Source organism: Chanodichthys erythropterus, chromosome 6 (assembly GCF_024489055.1).
Source record: "Chanodichthys erythropterus isolate Z2021 chromosome 6, ASM2448905v1, whole genome shotgun sequence".
Taxonomy (NCBI): Eukaryota; Metazoa; Chordata; class Actinopteri; order Cypriniformes; family Xenocyprididae; genus Chanodichthys; species Chanodichthys erythropterus.
The window spans coordinates 4,104,678-4,127,319 of record NC_090226.1 but is presented as its reverse complement, the minus strand read 5'-3'; the positions used below and the strand labels follow the sequence as shown (position 1 = coordinate 4,127,319).

Sequence of the window (22,642 nt, the reverse complement as noted above, 5' to 3'; positions counted from 1 at the left end):
AAAATAACTATTCTTCTTGAATGTCACAAGGTTACAGATTACATTCAGATACACATTATGCAGATAGACAAATTCAGACAATTCAGGTTAGTTGCTTTAAACATTATGGTAAGTTTCTCATCATGTTGTCATTGCAGAAAAGTCAATGTAAATGCAGACATTTATGCTTTAGTGCCCCTTGTGGCAACTCTAAGAATGCAATGGTTACTTGAACTGCAATATAGTATGTTACATTTCAGAATCGGAATCCAACAAATTATGAAATTCAGGCTTTCAAAGCTTCAAGCATACATAGAGTTTGTTTCAGGCTCAATTGTTTAACTAAACTCTTTGAATGGTGATTTGAAAGACGACCTGATGGACTTTGAATTTAATTATTTATGTGGGTCTGAGTTCATGCGCAGGTAAAGCACTAACAATGTGCATTGGTTCTGGTTTAAGACTATGAACAGGGGAGTGATCTAACCCTCTTCTGTCTCTTTCCCTCTGGCTATCTGTTTGTCCTTAATACCAGAGTGGGAGTGGTTGCTAAGCAGTGTCTCTATGGACACATGGGCTTCATCTCACTCAGATCTGCGTCTCTTTCACTTCTCTCTCGTCTTTTACTGAGGACACACTCCACAAATCTCAGTCAGTCTCTCGTTCTCCTTTTTTTTTCAGTCTCTCTCTCCCTTTTTTTATATTCATAAGCAGGCTCAGCACGCAATATGGAACTACCTTCTCCCACAGGGCTAAACATTGAGTTCCTTAAGAAGCCTGAGCCCTTGATGCAAACGGTTATCAATAACCTTGAAATGCTTTTGCTCCGTTGCCCAATTTTGTTGTTATGTATTTGAGCAGGCACTCTGGCATGATAAGGGAGAGAGAGAGAATGAGAGCGTTTAAAAAAAACTCAATGAAAACAAAATCACGACATTTCTGGATGAAAGCCTTTTGCACGCCTTGTGCTCCAAATATGTTCCCTTTCATTTCACAGTAACATCTTAAGTTTTTTTTTTTTTTTTTTTCTTCATTGCTTTCTGAGTGCTCCCCCTTTGAGGTCTCGTGCCTGTTTTATAGTTTTATATTTCTAAAAAGGTTGTCACAGCTATTTGCAAACATAACACCTGGGCATGGAAGTTTCCTGAAAGGAGTCCCTTGAGCAATAGTGATATTGGATTCAAACAACTCAGTAATTTAAAAAGAAATGATTGGATCATTGTGTAAAAAAAAGAACAGCTCCCAGTGTTTTACACCCTGGAGAGCACCACAGCTTTGTTTCAATAATCCTGCTCACTCCCCATATTAAGTAATCTTTTTGTCTTGTTCACAGATGAACATGGACATTTGAAAATCTACCTGCCCAAGAAGCTTCTGGAATGCCTTCCCAAATGCTCCTCCCTGCCAAAGGAGAGACATCGCTGGAACACCAACGAGGTAAAAAGCTTCCATCAGTAGTTTTGACGTTTTTTGTTCCACAGGAGTTTGCCGTTTTGTTTGTCCATATGTTATAATGCAATGTTCACATTTTAATGTTTTTTATTGGATGCTTATTTTATGCAAATTGTATTGTTGGTTGTTTTTTTTCTTGTTTTACAGCAAACTTTTTGATTTTTAATTGTTCATAAACAGAGAACCAATCAGGAGTTGAGTTTCTAGATTTGACCCAGCTAAACAGAAGTACATCAACATTGCAGTCAATATTATTATATTATTTTATATTATATTATATTATCGTCACTGTCGGGCAGAAACCTCTTATCTACTAAAATGCTACTTTTCAGGAAATGGAAAAAAACACTGTATTTTTCGAATAATTAAACACCACATTGTCAATATTGTGGCTTTATATGTGCTCTTGTGACACTTGCATGTGTCATTATATTATTAAAATTTTATCAAAATCAAGCTCAAATGGAGTTACTAGGTTTTTGACCATTGCATTTTTGAGGAAGAAAGTGCTGCACTTATTCAAAGAACCAGTTTTTTGTATTTACAGTACCCTTGCATTGCAAACAAGCAGAGATGGTCCAAAATGTATGTGACACTTCATTCAAGATAGAGGCGGATGAAGTTTTAACAACAGGATTTATGAGGTTTAGTCACATGCTCTTTTTAATACTTTTCATTGGTGAAATATTTGTAAAACCCACAGACAGACATAAAGGGTGACAAATAGTAATGATTAATGAAAAAAAAAAAAAAAAAAGCCCAACAGCGACAATATTATATTAGTCTACATTATATATGAGAAATATAATCTGATTCTCATAATATAATATAGTATTTTTTTTGCAAAGACTTGCCAATATTAGTTGTCCACCAAGACAGAACGATTTCTCACGAAATGTACAGTTTTGTTGACTGACACATTGCAATGTTTTGATTTCCTCTGTAAATCTGTGTCAGATTTATCTAACTGTTGGACTGTATACAAAGTGTATCTGCATTGCTTTGAACTTTGTCTTACTGGCCCGAAGGCGTTCTGACATTCAGAGACAAACAAACACACTCAGCAGAGATTAGGCCTGTTTGGACCGATTCCACACAACACACCTAAAGTCTGACACAAACCTCCTACCGTCTCGTTCTCTGCCAAAGTATAACATCACTTGAACATGCACCAGATCAGTTTTCATTTTTTAAAAATGGGAGATCTAGTCTCAAGTGGGTAATTTAACATATTGAAAGTTGCTACTGTGGACTCTGCCAAATTTAGAGATGAGATTTGTATTGAGCTGTTCTGATTTTCTGAAGGAATACCATTACAAGACATATAATGATCTAAAACTCTTGTTAAAGAAATAGCTGACAAGTTTTTTTAGTTTTTTTTTTCTAAACTGTCTTGTTACTATTGGTTGATATAACATTGTTAATCTTTTTTTGCCCATAATGTTTTAAAGCAGTCTAAACCGTGGACTCACACTGAAGCTTTTTTCAGCAGGTTATCCAAAGTCAAACAAACTTTTTTGTTTTTTTTTATTTTTTAGCTCTGCCTTAAATTCTTTAGCATGATGGAGATGCTGCAGTAGATGCATGCCATGACCTTTCAAAATATTTCAGATTCATTTCCATTTCAAAACTGCTATAACTTATGAGAGAGGAAACCTCTGATGTCTTGCACATATACGTTTATTTACGATAATAGTTGAAAGTGCAGTTTGATCTGGGGAATGCAGGTGTTTTTTCTTTGTTTCTGTGCTTGACTGTGTTGTAGTTGAAGAAATGATGGTAAGAGATGCAGAGAGGTTGATACTTCACTCTCTCTGTTTCATTTGTGCGTCCTCAGTGTTGGGAAGCCAGCAGTGTGGCTGTCCCTCTGTGCTTTCTGTCAAAGCCTCCGCACTCCCTTTCTCTCAACTTGCAAAGAGTTAGACTATAAAGTTTCCCAACTGTTTTTAAAGATTCTTTCACCCTCCCCAGAACCTCTTTATAGTTCTTTTTTTTTTTTTTTTTAGAATTGTACCATTGTAGAGGAACATAATCTGACCCCATGCTGATGAAAACTAACCAGCCTCATAAGCGGTTCACTAAGAGAACTTCAGCGATAGGTATTTGTTTCGCATCAAAGAAGCGATTACACGTGAACTTTTTTTGCATTGTATTTTTGGCCTTTTGTCACTTTGTCACAAAATTGACCCTATTTTTAAAGGATTAGTTCATTTTCAAATGAAAATTAGCCTAAGCTTTCCTCACCTTCAAGCCATTCTAGGTGTATATGACTTTCTTCTTTCTGATGAACACAATCTGAGACATTTTAATAAATATCCTTCCTGACGCATCCAAGCTTTACAATGGCAGTGAACAGGGGTCACGAGTATGAGCTGAAGAAAGTGCATCAATCCACATCCATCCATCATAAATATGTACTCCACACGGCTCCGGGGGATTAAAAAATGCCTTCTGAAGCGAAGAGATGCATTTGGTTAAAAAAAAAAAAATGTTATGAAGTGTAAAACTCTTGCAGATCACAAAGCTTATGCTATATCCTACGCATTCCCTATTCAACTTACGGAAAAGTGTAACTGACACGATGCCAGTTTACACTTTCTTCGTAACTTGGATAAAGAAGGCGGTACCATAAGATTTGATTTGTTAACAATAAAGATATGATAAACTAACATTGTCATTTCATTTAAATTTTAGTTTGTTTTAGTACTTTTAGTCATTATTAGTTCTTTAAATTTCTTTTTAGCTTTATTTTTTTTTTTTCATTTTTATTAATTTTATTACTTCATTACCTCATTTTATTTTGGTTAGTTGCCAATGTGGTACTGCTAAATAATTGTTTATGTTTAAGTTTTTCATCTAATATTTATATTTTATTTTAATTAAACTTTTTTTTAAAATTAAAAGTTAAAATGATTTTTAATAGTTTTAGTTTTTTATTTATTTATTAATCAAATTAATGTTATTTTATAAATATACTTTATTAATTGTTAAATCATGTTTGTTCATAATACATTAAACATTGTTAAATTATACAACTTACCACTATTTAATGCAAAAAAATAATTTTAACCAAGATTAATAAATGCTATGAAAGTTTATTTTTATTTCATGTTATATGTGCCATTAACTAAAGGTATTGATCTTTATTTCGAAGTGTTAGCTGAATGGTTCAATTTAAATTCTTTTAATAATTTTAAATTTGAATATCGAAACCACTTTTTATGATCCAATCAGTTCCTGATGGATAAACTAAAATTTTCTGTAGATTTACTTAGAAGTGCACCACATTACTAACATAAAATAGGTTACGAATATCAATTCATGTTCACTTTAACCCCTCATAATTTGTGAGGGGATGGAAAATAGAAACGATGCTCAGTTCTATCATCCATGATTACCTGTCCCTCAAGAGCTGCTGTTTGTGGTGAACATGCACTCAGGAAATATTGGCTCCAGGGGCATTAGCCAAATCTGACATATTCGTGACTGTAGCAACTCGCTCCCAATTTTGCATCGTCGCAGGATGAGGAACTTGTTACTGTCAGTAGCGCTATTGCTTTCACTGTTCCTGTCGTCGTCCAGGCTAAACATATCTGACTGTTTAAACAAACACAGACCAGAATGGAGATTACAAAAAAAACAGTGAAGGACAGACAATGTGGACAGGCAAAGAAAGATGGAAAGAGGAGGAGTAGCTCTCCCTGCAGATGGAGACATTGTGTGGCCGTTGTTGAAGCGGAGCTACTTTTGGAGGCTGTTAGGAGGAGAAAGTCTCCCTAGTGACACACACAGCTCTTAATGAGAACGAGTTCCTAAACAGCACTGACTTCTTCCTCCTTCAGCTCCAGTGTCAGACTGAATGCCATGTTCCCAACGACCAGCGGTGAGGTATAATGAGGCCTCTAGCAGGGCCGAATGAGACATCAGGTCATACAAACAAGCAGAGCTCATGTCCGAGCCTGTGCTTTTCTGCATGCATTGGAAATATCACACACCTACAGCATAATTTCTCGGATTGGGAGCTGGGAAGAGGGTCTAAATTTATATAGTGTTTGTCAGTCACACCATATAACGTTCCCACCTCTCCCTTTTCCTTGCGGGAAATGACCCTTATTGAACGTAATGACACGGACGCGTGTTCAGGTGAAAAATTCGTGTAGCAGAATGACCACATTAAAGAACGAAACCGACAGCATGTTGGAAAGGAGGGAAAAACATCAAAACGATAATGGTGTTGTAATGAACACGAGAAGAAGGTGAACGCTGGGGGACGGCAAAAAGTCAATTCCTGTCTTTATCTCTTTTTCTCTTGCTCTGTCTCTCGCCGTCAGTTGCTTTACACCCCCTGCTGTTAATTTTAAATACCTAGAAAAAGCATGTGTGTGTGTGTGTGTGTGTGTTTGATAGCTCTCCTATACTTTACCGCACACCGCTGGGAGTCCTTGAGTGTTTCTAGAAAAGCTTTGTTATTACCGAACAAGAGAATATTATGCCAAAAAATCATCTGTAGAACATTTTGAAATAATCACAGTGCAAAGGTAAGTTGAAACAGGTCTCAAGAATCATTTTGTTTTTTGACGATTTGGTCAGGAAATGGTGATGAAAATGCTGAATAGACAGACGAACGCCTCCACAACGTTGTTCAGGACTTCAGTGCAGACTGTCCTTGATCTGAACAAGCCCAAAGTTCACATTCCCCGTTGAATGTCACAAGAAGACTCGCCGTTGCATTCTGAAGCAGGCTTTGCTAAATGATTTTGTCTGAAAGCAATTTAGATGAATTCTCATGGCTAAATATGCAGCTAATACAGCGTGGGTATTACTTATTGACAAAGTGTCCTTCAGCCTGGGCGTTTTTTTTCTTCTTCGCTGTCAAGCATATGGCAATCGCTCCAAAAAGAAAAGACTGAATGAGAGATGTGCAGGGGGTTTTGTCATTGTTTGACCAATCTAAGCTCTTTGTTAGACCTTCTTCCACCTTCAGGGAAACAATTCCCCAGGATAAAGGAGGGCGTGGAAAATCACAATGCGTGTGTACCGAACGTAGGCGCAAACACTGAGGATGGGTACGGAGCTTACATGCTGATCTGGTAAGCTGAAGATTGAATTGTATTACCTTGACTCAATGACAAAATCCCCATGTTTTGTAGACTTTGCAAATGCCGAAGCCTGTGGGTTTGCTCTATAATGTAGATCGCAGGGACGATCCATGTTTGAGCCAGAGAAATGGCTTTGATATCGCCAAAAGATTCATAAGTCGCTCCCTAGCAGCAGGGATGAAAAACCTGTCAAGGTGAACAATATTCTCCCATTTTAGCACGCTTAAACATCTTGAGTAGCCTTGGCCGTTGGCTATAGCGAATACCCCTTTACACACTTACAGAGAGATGCTGTGTCTGCGGCATTTCACCATAATCTGCCCCAGATGACAAACTGTGCATCTAAAAGTTTTAAGCAGCACGGAAAAATGCTGCTGCATGCGAGTCCTTGTCCTGTCGAGTTCCCCTGGCATGATTGTTTTATTTTAAATCTCTCAGTTTCTCCTCCTTGCATTTTTGTGTGTGTGTGTGCTCTTGATCTAGATATTGGCATCACGGATCCAGCTTTACCCCTGTGATAAGTGCCAGAAAAGTGGTTACACTGCCTTAATCTTAGCTGGCCCTACCCCTCTCCTCTGGGTCCCTTTTCTTTTCCGCTCTGCCTAAGTTTCTCCTCACATAATCAAAGGAAGCAGATGCTACTAGTCAACCCTTACCCTAAAGGGAATGCTGGTAAATTTAGTTTGTGTTTGTATAAGCACACCTTTGGCTTCTATGGAGTGGAAGGGTCTCTTGTCGCCCAAACAAGCTAGGTTTACCGCTTCACTTTCCATTACAACAAATAATGTCGTTTTAGCAAGCACCACATCTGTTGTAATTTTGACCTTTTTGTGCTTATTCAGACAGGGAAAGGACTAACTTAGGATCTACATTCTGGATTTTCTGCTTCATGATTGTTTTTCAGAGTCTCAGGAGGCGTTCACACTCAGTATGTTCACATACACAGTTATAACAGAGCTATGGTGGGTTTTTGTGTAGTTGAGATACAATCTCCATCTGTCAGAGTATGCTATTCATTGTCTATATTTTTAGTACATTTTAAAGTAAAGATCATATTCACAACAACACATAGATTCTGACTAGCACATACACTACAGTTTATTAGTTTGGGTCAGTAAGACATTTAAAATGTTTTTGAAATAAGTATCTTATGCTCACCAAGGCTGCATTTATTTGATTGAAAATACAGTGAAACAGTATTGTAAAATATTTTTACAAAATGTGAAATGACTGTTTTCAATTTAATTTATTCCTGTGATGGAAAGCTGAGTTTTCTGCATCATTACTCCAGTTTTTAGTGTCACATGATCATTCAGAAATCATTCTAAAATGCAGATTTGGTGCTCAATAAACATTTTTGTCATTGTCACATTTGAAAATGGTTGTGCTGCTTAATATTTTTGTAAAAAATCATGATACTTTTTTTTGGGCGTCTTTGATGAATAGAAAGTTCAAAAGAGCAGTATTGATTGAATTTTTTTTTTTTTTTTTAAGGAACAATGTAAAAGTCTTTACTGTCACTTTTGATCAATTCAATGTGTCCTTGTTGAAAAAAGTATTATTTTCTTTTCTTTTAATTTTGTTTTTATTTTAACTCTTTATTTTAATTATTTTATTTTAATTTTATTTTTAATTTTGAACCCCAAATCATGAGATTTTTAACTCTCTCTCTCTCTCTCTCTCTCTCTCTCTCTCTCTCTCTCTCTCTCTCTCTCTCTCTATATCTATATATATATATATATATATATATATATATATATATATATATATATATATATATATATAATATATGATATATATGTATATATATCACAATTAAAAATTGTGTTGTCACTGCAAATAGTCATCGGTTTAAGTACCCTGTGTTTTTGCTTGGACTGTGAGTGAGTCTGAATGATTATGACACATCTGCACAAACAGACTTTGCCCTTATTTCTCTCTGACATGTGGATGCTCTGTTGGCGTAATCAGGCTTGTTAAAAAGAATCCACCGGATCCCCTCCGGAGTGGGTTTAGCCATGTCCCGCTATCCCGGGGATTACAGCTTCCTTGAAAGGATTAGCACAATGCTGATTAGTTTGATTTCATTCTTCAAGCCAGAAAAAAAGCCAGTCCTCTTGATGTTTATGAGATTTATTTTAATACATTTCCTCTTGTGGAAACAAATTATGCAGACTTTTTTTTTTTCCTTTTTGAAACTGTCAGTACAGGCAGAAGCCTGCGTTCTCTCACTCTCGTTCTTGCTTGCTCTTCGTCCCGTTTTGAGAGTATTTCCCAATCGAGTTGAAGAGCAAAGCTCCCTGATTAGTAGAAATGAAGAGGCAAAAAACAACAACATTTATTTCCTCTTTGCGTCTGGGACGGGGAACGCGTCACCCCCGTCGTGGTAATTAAAGATGACTCTGTGCAGGCAAATGTTTGAAGAAATGGAGGCTGAGCCGCTGAGGAGGCGATGAGGGGAAAAAGGAAAGGTCACGCTGCTTTGTTTTTGCAAACGGGGAGGCTTTGGGCTGTAAGGAGCTGATTTGTGAAGGTGCCTGGATCATGATCGGAATAGTAATTCGAAGAGAGGCTGCTGTCAGTCTGTGGTATAGGTGTATCTGTAGGTCCATGAAGGAATGCGGAAAGATGCTAGCGAGCGTGCGCTGACCGATGTGGTGAATTGTGAAACACTCTAGGCATCTCTCAATTTTTGTGTGTCTTTCTGTTGTGCTTGTGTGTATGTACAGTATATGGCAAAATAGGCAGCGGAATGCTTTTGCTTTGTGAGTAATACTGCAGGGATGTTTGAAGACCCCATTTACTTTCTTTATACACTTTCCTGGTCTTATTGTGAATGATTTATTGATGCATGTAATTCCAAAAAAAGAGCAAATGTTTTCAAATTGGCAGCAGGAAAAGGATTTAACATATATTTTTTGAAATATTTAATATTATATAATTTTTAAATAATAATAATAAATTTCTGTATTGTTTTTGCTTATGATTGTAAAAGTTAATGTTAAAGGGGTTCTTCATTATGATTTCACTTTTTTAACTTTAGTTAGTGTGTAATGTTGCAGTTTGAGCATAAACAACATTCTGCAAAGTTACGACGCTCAAAGTTCAATGCAAAGGGAGATATTTTCTTTTACAGAAATTTGCACAAAAGATTAACATGACGGCACATGCTAGTCAATGAGTTGAATCAACTCAAATCAATTTATCCACTAACCATTCAGAAATGTCCAGTTTAATTTTAAAAGTTGTAACTTCTTCCTGAGTCTCTCCATCAGTGTCGACTCCGGTTTGAACAATGTAAGGCTGAACACTGTTACTGACAATCCTCATTTTGGCTGCGTGAGATTCTCCAGCTTTGTTGTTGTTGAGCAACCGAAGCTTGAGCTGTTAAAGCTCCGCCCTCTACTAGAAAGGGGGCTGGGAGCAGAAGCTCATTTGCATTTAAAGGGACACACACAAAAACGGTGTGTTTTTGCTCGCACCCAAATAGAAGCAAATTTGACAAGCTATAATAAATGATCTGTGTGGTATTTTGAGCTTTAATTTTTTTTAATATTCTATGATTTTTTATTTTTTTTTAAACATATTAAATTGATATTACTGTCAGGAATTATGCGCTTAAATTTTTGTTTACATATTTTATATAAATAATATTTCATATAAATTACTTTTCTTCTAACATTTTTTGTGGGTCTTTCTTTATACATGAACTTTTATATTTTAGCTTTTGATATTTAAAACCCCTGATACATACTTTCTACAGTCTAATCAATCTCCACTGGAAAAAAAAAAAAAAAAAAAATCAAGTCTTGTCCTATTTTTCTAAAAGGATTACATGACATTATGTAAGTTAAATTGGTAGTGAGAGCTTTTTCATTTTGACTTCCAAGATCTACCTTCCAGTCAGATTGCAAGGTTTAAATGAATGCGATTTTTCTTGCCTTTTTCTTATGAACCTGTCACTTACTGTGAGGTCAGATGATCTGTGGTGGTCCATCCATTTATATAATCTGAGCTCTTGTGTACTTTCACCTGCATCTGAAGCAACCAGTCCTGTATGCTTCCCTTCCATTCCCCTTCACTCCTCCTGTCTCCAATCCCACGTTACCTTCATTCGCTCCATAACCCCTCCCTTTTTTCATGTCTCGTATGCACTGAGGTGTAAAATTATTCAGGGATAGAGGGATAGATTTCTCCCCGTTGAATTGAACCACTGGGTTAGGCTTTTGTGCCAGGCCATTGTAATTGACTGTTGCTTTATTTACAGAGTGAGTTTCTGTATGTGTGTGTGAGATGTGTGAGTGCTGCTTGCTTCCCTATTCATTTTCTTTTTCCATACATGTGACTGTTCTCTCTCGCTTTGATCCACAGCATATTGGCAGCTCGTGCAATCATGAAAATGGCCCGCATGGCTTGTTCTTAAAGCATGCCGGACAGACTTTCATGTTATTTAATTACATGAAATCCATCCCTCACAAATGTACGAGAAAAAAGGGCGTTTCCTCTTCACACGTTCCATGATTGGCACTTGCTGGATCCAACTAATTATTCCTCTGTCAGTCTTCCCAGTGGCCTCTTGGATGGAGCACAAACATTCTGCTGCCCTTTGGAGGGATTTAACAGCAACTCTTGTGACTGCTGTTCTCTTGTAAAGAGGCCTTGCCCCCTCCGGTTGTTGACAAATGGCTATAGACTGGCGTGGTGTCAAGTTGTTAAAATGTACGGTGGTGTGGAGTCAGAGAAGTTAATGGTTTTTCATACTTCTCAATTTTCCACCCTTGATTGCGTTGGCCTGCTCACCACTCCTCATGGATGTTTACGAAGGCGGCTTGAACGCCGGAATGGATTTGAGCGTTATGTAAGCGGAAGGCTCAGGTAATGCTGTTATGGCGGCTGCGGCCCCAACATTTAACATATGATCCATTCACACTCGACTACCTCCGTGACTCCAGTAGATTGAACGAGAGCATCCGTTCAGTCATATGCTGTGATGCACTACAGCTGCTGGGGGGAAGCTGTCAAATCTCATTATGCTGAATAGTGCCAGTCAACAAGCAGCTCCCATCTTCACCAATGAAGACTTTACTATCCGCAAGCCTCCTGACACGCCGTGTTGATGGATCGCAGTTCATCGCCGGCGAGGAAACGGACTTAATGCTTTGAGTGCATGAGAGGGAGAGTGGGGTCATTTACTGGGGTTCCTGTAAACCACAATGGAGAGTTTATGAGGAATAAGGGATTGAGGGTGATGGTGAGCACATTCCCATTGAGTGATGCATTGTTTCTTTTCTTGCAGAGCTCTTACCTGCTTTTCCTCTGATATCCTTTAAGCACATATACTGTAAATGATGGTGGTAATTTTTACATGGATTTTCTGGGATTCTCTATTGGGGCTCATCTTCAGCCCTGTGATGGACAGGTGAACACTGGGTTTGTCAGATACTGCTGCCACTCTCTACAGCCATTTAATCTGATAACACCACATTTAATTGTCATGTCAAGTGACTGGTCTGGGGATTTAGGACTAAAAGGCTCTCTGAATGTCCTTAAGCAAATGTCAAGAGTAGTATGAGCATTGTGGTTGAAGGAAGAGCTGTAGCTTAAATTCATGTGGCACAGCATTTTTTTTTGGGGATCCCTAAAGAAGCCTAACACATTTCCTACACTGAATCTGTCTACACTGGATGTATAGAAGCTGCACGTTTTCTTGGTGTGTTCACTAAATATATGATTATAATTAATAATAATAATAATAATAATAATAATATATTTATTAAAAATAAAATGTAATTATGTTAACACTTTATTTTAGTGTTCAATTCTCACTTTTAACTAGTTTACTTATTACTAGAGTACATATTACTAGTATATTGATAGTTTATTAGTACTTATAAAGCACATTAAAGCCTTATTCTGCATGACCTATTATGCATCCTACCCAGTACCTAAATTTAAATGCTACACAAACTACCTTACTAACTATTAATAAGTAGTAAATTAAGAGTTAGTTTAGGCAAACGTTGTAGTTAATAGAGAATACATGTTCCCTATACTGAAGTGTTATGATTAGAAACAAACAAACAAAAAAAAAAGATTTAAGACAGCAGAAACACCACATGCCAGTATTTGATATAAGAGTAGAGAGTTAAACATGCATAACAAAGAGAACTCATAGAAAACACACACATGATATTTGTATAGTGTAATAAGACTGAACAATGCCCATCAGAAATTCAAACGGATGCTTTCAGTGTAGATTGCTTCATTAATTGTAATGAGTATGATTTTTCTGCTTGTAACACTTGCTTGTTGACACTTGCTTGCATTGTGTCACTCCTTGGCCCAGGGTCCATCAAAATGTTCCCAGCCACACTTTCCGTTAATCCCTCAGTGAAGTTTGTAAATTTTGAAAGTTTAAATCCTTCCACAGGCGATGGCAAAAAAAACCCCAGGTTGCTTTAAAGAGGCTGTCCATGTCATATAGTAACTGTACTTTAACTGAGTTTAAATGAAAGTAGCAGCTAAATGACAAATTATTAATATTATTATTATTATTTATTTATTTTTGAGCTTAAGTAGATCTATTCAAGTTCAAATATCCTGCATAGTCAGAAAAAAACAGAAAAGTCTTGCTTGTTGGGAAATAAAAAGTGGTGTCCTCTGCTAAGACTCTTGCAAGGTTCAATTTATACTGTATTCACTGTGCCGGTTCCTCAGTTTTACGACTTTTATAAAAGTCATCATTTTTCTCTGCCTTTGAGAATGTGTTGAGTTGACAGGCCCGGGTTGGCTCTCCATAAAGAGATCTCTTTTAGCATTGAGCAGGTACCCTGTCCAGTCTCAACAGTGGCAACAGCCTTATCCCTGCTTAGCATTTATGAGTTCTGCAAATCATGTAGCAGCTCAGCCTTTGGCAGCCTGACAAAATTCTCCAGACTGGAGGCTAACGGGCCTGTCACTCGGCGCTGGTTCGGCCCAACAAAGGCTTGTCAGGCAAGGTGAGGTCTGCTGCTCACAGTTAACGAGATGCTGAACTAACTTGAGTTTTCTTTATTTTATTTTATTTTTTTTTTTTTTTTTTTGTCTTGAGTGAGATATCCACCCTGAAGGACATGGATGGATGGTGACTGAGACTCTATTTCTGCTAGATTCAAAGCAGGTGCAGACTTCCCATGTAAAGCTGAGGAAGGTGAGATTTCAGAGGTCATATTTGCAGGCGTTATGGGTTTAGGAAGTCAAAACCAACATATTTTTTAACATGTAAACTTTGACTGCTGTACATTGGTGGGTTCTTAGGAATAAAGTGTAAGTAAACATGCATAAAGATGCGAAGGAGTGAAATAAACAACCGCCTTTGTCACGGATGCTTGCCAGCAAATGACTAATGCAACAAGCATAAAGAAACTTGGAAATTGGAGGCCGGAGGCACTTTGTGTGGATGTCTGGGCCTTTAGAATTTGTGCTTTTACAACCATAACCATGTGGCACCTATGTGTGCATTGAGACGAGAAAGCACTTTTCCATGACACAGGATGTCACCTGAAAGATGACTGGGTGTGTTTTTGCTGCCTCCCTCATTTTCAGAGTGTTGAAAATGGCCGTCATTTCCCTATGCTGTTTCACAGAGCTGTGTTTATCGAATTTTATAACACACTCTCTGAATGCAGTGCTGGCACAGAGTTAACGCAGATAGTGACTCAACCCTGGCTTACTTTTCTTGCTGTAGAAAGGTACCAGTAAAGTTGGATACACCTGACTGAATGTATATGCTCATGATCTTAAAATTTTTCATTTTGATTTTTTTTTTTACATTTATATAAATATATAATTATGGAATTCAATGCTAAAGATCTAAAATTATAACATTTTTGATCACTAAATGATTATTTCATAGTTTTGACTTTGCTATTATTCTAAAATGTGGAAACATAATAAAGAAGGAGTAGGTGTGTTTTGATTTTGAATATTTTATATGTAATTGCTACTGACCAGCCATTAACTATTGGTTGTCCACACCAGGGGAAATTACTCTTCTTCTGCTTTCATAAATTCTCCACTGTACAAGCATAATATAATTATGCTGCATTAAAGAGGCTTATTAGATAGGATTATGGTAGACTAGAATGAAAGACTTAAATCAGAACCTTTGACCCCTAATCAAATCCTTTTAAATGAGTGATTCAGTGAGATAATCTTTTGCTCCTAGCATGAGCCACAACCATATACAATAGGGTCCAAAAGTCTGAGACCACTACTGAAAATGCTTCTATTTTGCAACATTTTCAGTGAAAAGTGTATATGGATTTCAGAATGTTTTAGTATTTGGTAATATATTTCTGTCAGGATCACTATCGTCAAAGATGACTGGCAGTTAGTATACAGTTTGGACTGGCGGTATGGTTCTGTTCTGGGCAAAAACTCCCTGCTTATCCATGCAGCCTAGCATGGATAAGAGCAGGGAGAGCAGGGATAACCCCCCATTAGGGTAAACAGAACAGAACCAAGTATTGCAATATCATTAATTTTCTTAATGACAATAATTAATGTAACATAATTGAAGAAATGAGTTTGATCAAAAGAAATATCAGAAGGTCAAGTCCTGACTGGACGAAGGAGGAGCTGGGGACGGATGAGGGTAATTAGCTCCTGAGCAATGCGATAAAGCTGCTGATAATACTGAATGGACCATATATATACGAATGTGGTGATAGACATCGTATTCCTATAGGTCAATGTGAACCAGCTGAGTGTCAGCTGATGCAAGCTTGACTAATGTGGCCTGCCAGAACTAATGCTATACGCTTGATTTGCAACACTCAAATGTATAACCCCAGACTATGTTTTAAGAGTGAATATTTTCTATATATATATATATATATATTAGGGGTGTAACGGTTCACAAAATTCACGGTTCGGTTCGATACGATACACTGGTGTCACGGTTCGGTTCGGTACGGTTCAGTACGTTTTAGATACATCAAAAAGAAAAAATTAGCAGATACATTTCCTTGATTTTTTTTTTTTTTATGTTTTATTTATTAAAACTAACAAAGTATGATTTTTTTTTTTTTTTTTTTTTACATTGAACAATGATGGAGCTATACTTTACCCATCTTCTATGGTGTTTTCGTAGCAGCATACTTTGAGCAGTACGGTCCCACATATGGGATTTTTATTTCAGTGCCCCTGGGCGTACAGTCCCCACATAAGGGATTTCGAACGTTCAGCGACGTCACATAACGTTTCTTTTCAGATTTCAGACATTTATATACGCATAAGCACCATTAAAACAATATATTTTGAGTTTATAAAATGCACACTGATGTCAGACATCAGTGGAAGGAGCAATAACAATCCATTCATATACAATTTGCCGATATTTATTCATATCAGACACACATAATGGGCCCAAGTAACTACAAAGTTTACTCTATTATTCTTCCAGTTCACCAGCCACTTACTTGCTTATATTTCGGGAGAAAATGATGAATTCACCTGCTGTAAATCCGACTGACAGGACTCAGGAAACTGTGGGGCAAACTAAGATGGCGGCGCCCATCTCGCGTTATAGATCAAGATAAATATCATTTATAAAAGGCTTTTAAACGACAAAACACACTCACTTACACATATTTGAGGCTCGGAATATCAGATAGTTGATAACATGGTAAGCAAGTTTGTGAATATTTTAAATAAACAAGGAAAAACAAAATAATAGCGATCCATCTGTAATACAGTGTTATTGTTGCTGCGCTCAGCGCTAATGACACGCAAGACGCGTCGCTATGGAAACATTAAAGGAAAACGTTCTAAAATAACGGTTGCATTAAAAAAAAACTCACTCTGGGGGGAGATTCGAATATTTTAAACTCACGCTCAAAAGGGATGAAACAAAAAAATGTTATATAGCTTATAGGGAATCCAAAGTGCACCCAAACACCAGACCTGTTGGTTATTTGGACGATCTTCTATTTCTGGTCTGTTAAACCTTTACAGTCTATGTGTTAAACACATTAGCCATTTTGCAAAGAGCCTTCAGCGCATACTGAGTGAGCGAGCGCCTGACTGAGTAGCTACATGTAAATCAGACGCTCCAGACGCCCCAGACGCGTTCGGTGTGAACGCAGCATAACATAAACATTTAAGTTGGTGTTTTTTTTTCTTCGGGGGTGTCAGGGGCATTGCCTGTTACGTCGTTTGGGTTATTGGGCTACATTGTTGAACGCATAACATTATATTTCACACACTTTTTTATTTTCTAAATGTAATTAATTAGTCCAACGAACCGTTCGGTACATAATGCGTACCGCGTACCGAACCGAAAGCCTCGTACCGAACGGTTCGATGCGAATACGCGTACCGTTACACCCCTAAAATATTTATATATAATATATATATATATATATATATATATATATATATATATATATATATATATATATATATATATATCTATATATAATATATATATCTATATATATATATATATATATATATATATATACATATATATATACATTCTGCTTGTTCTGTGCTGTAATGCCTCCTCTCTCCATCTTCCCTTCCTGCTGTCCTTTAGCAGAACCTTGAGGCTTCATTAAAATTCTGCTGAATACCCCCCAATGTGCAACACACTCTTTCAATCTCTATAACGCACACACCCATGCACACAGTTGCCCTTTGTTACGTATACATTTAAGTGGAAATTCATAGCTACCGTGGCTTCTCCACTGCTCTGCATTTCTCAAAGTCATGTTTACATAATTAGTGTATGTTTCGGGTGCCTCAGCGATTTCAAACAATGAAAAGGTTAGTTTGTTTGGTGTAGAGATGTTCACCGCCATTAGAAAAGAGGAGCACACTGCTTCTTTTAAAGTCTTTATTTCCCCACTGCAGTATTGTTTAGGTCCAGAAGTACTCAAATGACCTTTTCACCTGTGATACCATTGGAAACCATTGATTTGTGATACTAAATATGTGATTTCAAGGATCAAAAGCCGGGAGTAGAGGTGTGTTTGACTTTGCGTGTATGTCAGAACCAATGTCAGTTCGTAGTAATTAGGAGAGAAGGTAAATCCATTAAGTTGATCTGGGGAAATGGCATGTCCCTCAATCTGTTATGCTGTAGGTGGTGAACAAATTTGCAAGGCCCCCCGAGGTCACCTGAGATATATAGCCCTCCCTCAGCTTGTGTTCCCTCACTGCTGTGTAGAAGCGGGGCGTAGGGCAGGAGGAAGAAAAGATATTTCCCTTTAGAAGGAGTACCTGCCGTGCCCTCCACTGTTAATTACCACAGATTGACTTGACTTATCAAACGGGAGCAGTGTGTAATTCATCGCTGCGACTCGTCTCTTTGGTGAGAGAGGTCTCTGTTTTTTGCTCAAAATATATGTAAAGGCGTAGACGTGGCGCTGTGGCATTTCAGTAGAGAGATATGAAGAGGTAGGAATAACTGAAGAAAGTGTGAAGGCTGCTTTACATGGGGCTGTCAGGGTTCCTTCCCATCAAATCTTGCTGCCAGGCATGAACTAAGGACACAGCACAACAACATAAACTCTCTCTCAAATTACATAGAAAGTATTTTTTTCCAAAGTCAGATTCTGGAAGTAAATATTCTGCTCATGTTCTCTATAAAGAAATTGATTTTAATTGATGATATTTGCTTCTGTAGAAGCCAAAGTCAGTGTGAATTCAAATGTTTTAGTTTCCAGTCCCATGAAGCATTGCAAATGATGTAATTTCTTTACATCCATCTTAAACAACTTTCATAATTGTATGTATTTGACTAATCTGCAATAAGCGTCAAATATATTGCATTTCAAATATATCATGTGGCGAAGTCATGGCCTAATGGTTAGATAGTCAGACTAGTAATCCGAAGGTTGCAGGTTCGATTTTCAATATAGGCAGGAAATGACCGAGGTGCCCTTGAGCAAGGCACCTAACCTCCAATCACTCCCCGGGTGCAACAGCAAAATGGCTGCCTGATGCTCTGGGTGTGTGTCCTGGGATTGCAGTGTGTGTGTTCACTACTCACTACTCCTAGTGTGTGTGCAATAATTAGGATGGGTTAAATGCAAAGGACAATTTCCGAGAATGGGTTATCTTTCTTGGCCTTCAGATGTCACTTTCTCTTTCATTTTAAACTTTATAATAAATAAGTGGCTATAAATCAGTACTTTTATTAGTTTTTTTTTTTTATTAACACAATTTGCAATGTAGTTTATGCTCATTTTTTGTCTTTTGTCTGATTTTTCAAATAATTTTCTGCTTTAAAACCATGTGTGTAATGTCATGATTTATTTCAGGGCTGGTTAGAGTCCTTACTTTCTTCTATGGTGAAAATAACTTGGAAAAATACTTTATCAAAAGTTGGCCATTACTGTTGTGCTATGTTATGTTTGCTTAATTAATTTGATGTGTCCAAGTATGACCAAATTCTATTTCTGTTCTGTTTCAAGACTTTTGTTTTCCAAGACATTTTTTTTATACAATTGATCAAGACTGCAATGCAGTTTCAAATGGGTCATGCCATTGTAGTAGAACTGGTTAAATTGTAAATCTCCTTCGACTCTTTCTGTCTTGTAAGATCCCCTTTGCTCATTGATGAGTGTTGGTTTAGAACAAAGGCAGACCACACGTTGAAATCTGAGAGAGGTAGGCTGATCGAGCATTAATCCACATGTTTGTGTGTCTGTATTTGCTTGCATTCATCATTGTACACCCACAAATCCTGGTAATCACGTTAGGTGTGACAAAGTGGCTATTTGTATGCTCATGGACAGGGCGGAATATAAATGCTTCGTGTGGAGTAAAGCAGAGAACAACCCCCGAACTCTCAGTTTGAAGGTTTCTATTTTCAAGTAATCCCCGACAAACCTGGCAAATGTACCCGCCGCTCTCATACGTTCCATCGCTTTGAGTGCGTGCCGAACAACATGGCGAACTTTCAAACATTACCCACAAGCCCTCCACAGCTGTTATGTTTGAGGTGTCTAGGCCTTCAAGAAATTTATGGTCTGCATCTTCCTTTCACGCTCAGACAAACACCAGGGCTTAGATCCAAAGGTCCTAATCATACAACGTCTTCCACTTACACCATTTATCAGAGTGTCTCCAGCCCTGAATTATTCAGCTTTTTTGTTTCAACAATAAAAACTTTCCTCTTTTTTTATAATTATTATCATTTTAAAGAGCAGCCCACAGCTCTTTTCCCTTCCTGTCTCTGTTTGGTTTGTGGCCACAGTCGATCAATATCTGCTCTACAAGCTGCCAATGAGGAAGCAGAATTCCCTCGCCTAATTACAGTGAAGGGCTGTGAGAGAAGACTCGTCTGTGTGTTTTCTTGCACGTTTATTTTTAATCCATAGTGGCCAGGGTCTCCGGCGGCTCGAGGGCTGCCTGTGGCCATAACCATGCCAATAGACATTTGACTTGTAGCAGTGTCCAAAAAAATATCGCTCTCATTTACAAGAATAAACTCTAGTTTTTCATAAGGGCACAACTTGAAAATACAGCACCGGAGGGCCTCTTTTTAACACTTCAGTGTATGTATAATTTATCGTTCTTTATTTTTTAATTATCCCTTTCTTTCTACTTTGAGAAATATTTCATGTGTTTTGCGAGTGCCAAGTAATAATTGCTAATTAGTCCTTCAGGCTTTTGAGCAGAACGAGAATTCTTCACTCCGGCGCCTGATGTGCAGTGAAAACAGAATAAAGTGGAGGCTTGTGCCGAGATAAATACGTAATCACTCTATCAGCAGGTATAAAACAAACAAAGTAGAGAGCTTTGCGATGCTAATCTCTGCTTTTTGAGAATAGAGTACCCTAGCTCTGTCGTTCTTCAGTTTGTGTCTTTATTGAATGGTGACACTGTTTTTTACTCTTTATTCCTCGTCTTTACAAGGTGTGTACCACTCTACAACACGCAATCTAGTGGCTTGGATTTGTCAGCACTTCTTGCTGAGGTTTCGCACAAAGGATTAGCGCAAGGGGAATTAATGCAGAGTTGACAGGAGGGAGGCAAAGGCAGGATGTAGCCAGGCTCCGGATGAACCTCAATCCAAATTTCCCCCTTGGCCAAAGTGTTCATCCACAGATGAAAGCCAAACCCGGCTCTGATATGCTGATCAAAGCCGTCCGGCACAGGACACCAAAGCGGCACCTGGAATTTCAATGGAGAAATACCGATATTATGATTCATAAAAAGGAAGTTGGATCTTCACCCATGTAAACAGCCGCGTAGAGTGTTTATCAGTGGTTCATTTATCCAGGAACAATGCGGAGTGCTTAGCTCCCTTCAGTGCTGTGTTTTCACGGCAAGTAATCTAGCTAATTAAGGAACATTAGGAAAGTTAGCCTGGTGGTGAGTGCTTCAATCATACGTTTTAATGGGTAGTAGAGTCCTTTGTGCTTAAAGTCATCAAAACTTTTCACGCCTACAGCTATAGGTGAGTGTGTGATGTTCTTATTGGCGGTCAGGGTGGTGTCCAGACCCTCAGCTGCCAGAGATCATCATCATCATCGTTCATTAGGGTAGCAGATGGCACCAGCTCGGCTATTTTTCCCCGTATGCATCACATACATTCAATAGAGGAGCTCAAGGATGGACGTTAATGTCATTTCCCAGTCACAAAGTCAGATCGTTAGTCATAAGTACATGCGATGCCATTTCTGTCCGTACCAGCACAGCCTGGAAGTGTGATTTCCATCAGAGGTGGTAATAAAGACACTTTCTTCAGCAGATAAATCTCTCTTCAGCTCTTCATGTTTGAACACGTACACACACTCATGCTCAATATTTGATCGGACAAGCTTGCGCCATAGAGTGATCTGATATCACCCCCAGAGTGCTGTCCACCTCTGATCGGTTTACACAGTCCATAAAAGACTATGTAAAACAGGTGCATGTCATGGCCGGTAAGGGTGGGGATGGGGGGCATGAAAGCAGCCGGTGACTTTTTATATGCCAGATCACGTGCTGATCAGTCAGAACAGCTGTGTGGAGTGACTGAAGCAAGGGTTTTCAAACTAGGGTCTGGGACCCCAGAGCGGCTCAGTGAGTTCTGTGAAATCAATTACATGTTAATAGATTATTTTTAAGATATTTGTAATGATATTTCCTTTTTTTTTTTAATTCTGCTTTTTTAAAGAAATGAGATTAATCACAATTATTGAAATAATGACATATATTTTATGTGAAGAAAAATAGGTATTTTTCAGTGACTTTTTCTGCAGATTACATCATGTCGCCAGTAGGCATAATCAGTGAATCAGTCATTCAACTAATTAATTTGAAACACTGATTCATTTAGGAACAAAACAAGTCATTTTTATGAGTGAGTAATTAAATCATTCATTCAAATTACAAAAATAATGATATACATATACAACAATACATATTGCTACATTCACACTGTCAGTGTTTGGGATTAAACTTTCCTAAACAACCATAGGAAGACACATCATGACCTTATTCCAGGATGACAATGTCAAGATTCATCAGGCTCAAATTGGGAAAGAACGGTTGGGAAGGAGATGGAGAATAATTTTTTTACACATGAATTGGCACCTCTGAGTCCAGACCTTAAATTCATTGAAAGTCTTTGGGATGTGCTGGAGTAGACTTTATAGAGTGCTCACCTCTTGCATTGTAGGTACAAGATCTTCACCAAAAACTGATGCAACTATTGTTGGAAATAAATGTTGTGATGTTATTTCCATCAAGAGGTGCAGCAATTTTTGGTCAAGATCATGCTCCCAATCTTTCTTTTACAATTTGAGCCTGATGTATTTTGCTTTTGTCGTCCTGGAATATGGCCATGATGTGTCTTCCTACATGGTTAAGTAATGAAAATCAATTAGGGTTAGAAGAACTGTTTCCAAACATATAACATGCTAGAAACATAATAATCACCACAATAATGATCCAGTCATATACTCTTAAGCATTTACCTATTTAAATCCAATCAGCGACTTTTTTTTGGCCGGGCAGTGTATATTAGGAAGGGAGTTCCTTCTTCATATATGGGGGTCCTTTGCATCAAAAACTTGGAAAATCCCTGTACTACTGAATGCTAGAAATTGAAGAGCTGCAGAGAAATGTTTTTA

The 22,642-nt window shown here is 37.8% G+C and overlaps 1 protein-coding gene across 2 annotated transcripts in view; it reads left to right on the top strand.

Annotated features, from left to right (window-relative positions):
• The window catches only part of LOC137021403 (uncharacterized), a 59,914-nt gene that overhangs the window by 15,194 nt on the left and 22,078 nt on the right, over nucleotides 1-22,642 (top strand). For both annotated transcript variants that reach the window (XM_067387783.1, XM_067387782.1), the window contains exon 3: nucleotides 1,313-1,416. In XM_067387783.1, the coding sequence (XP_067243884.1) occupies nucleotides 1,313-1,416 (104 nt within the window). The remainder of the gene's footprint in view (nucleotides 1-1,312; nucleotides 1,417-22,642) is intronic.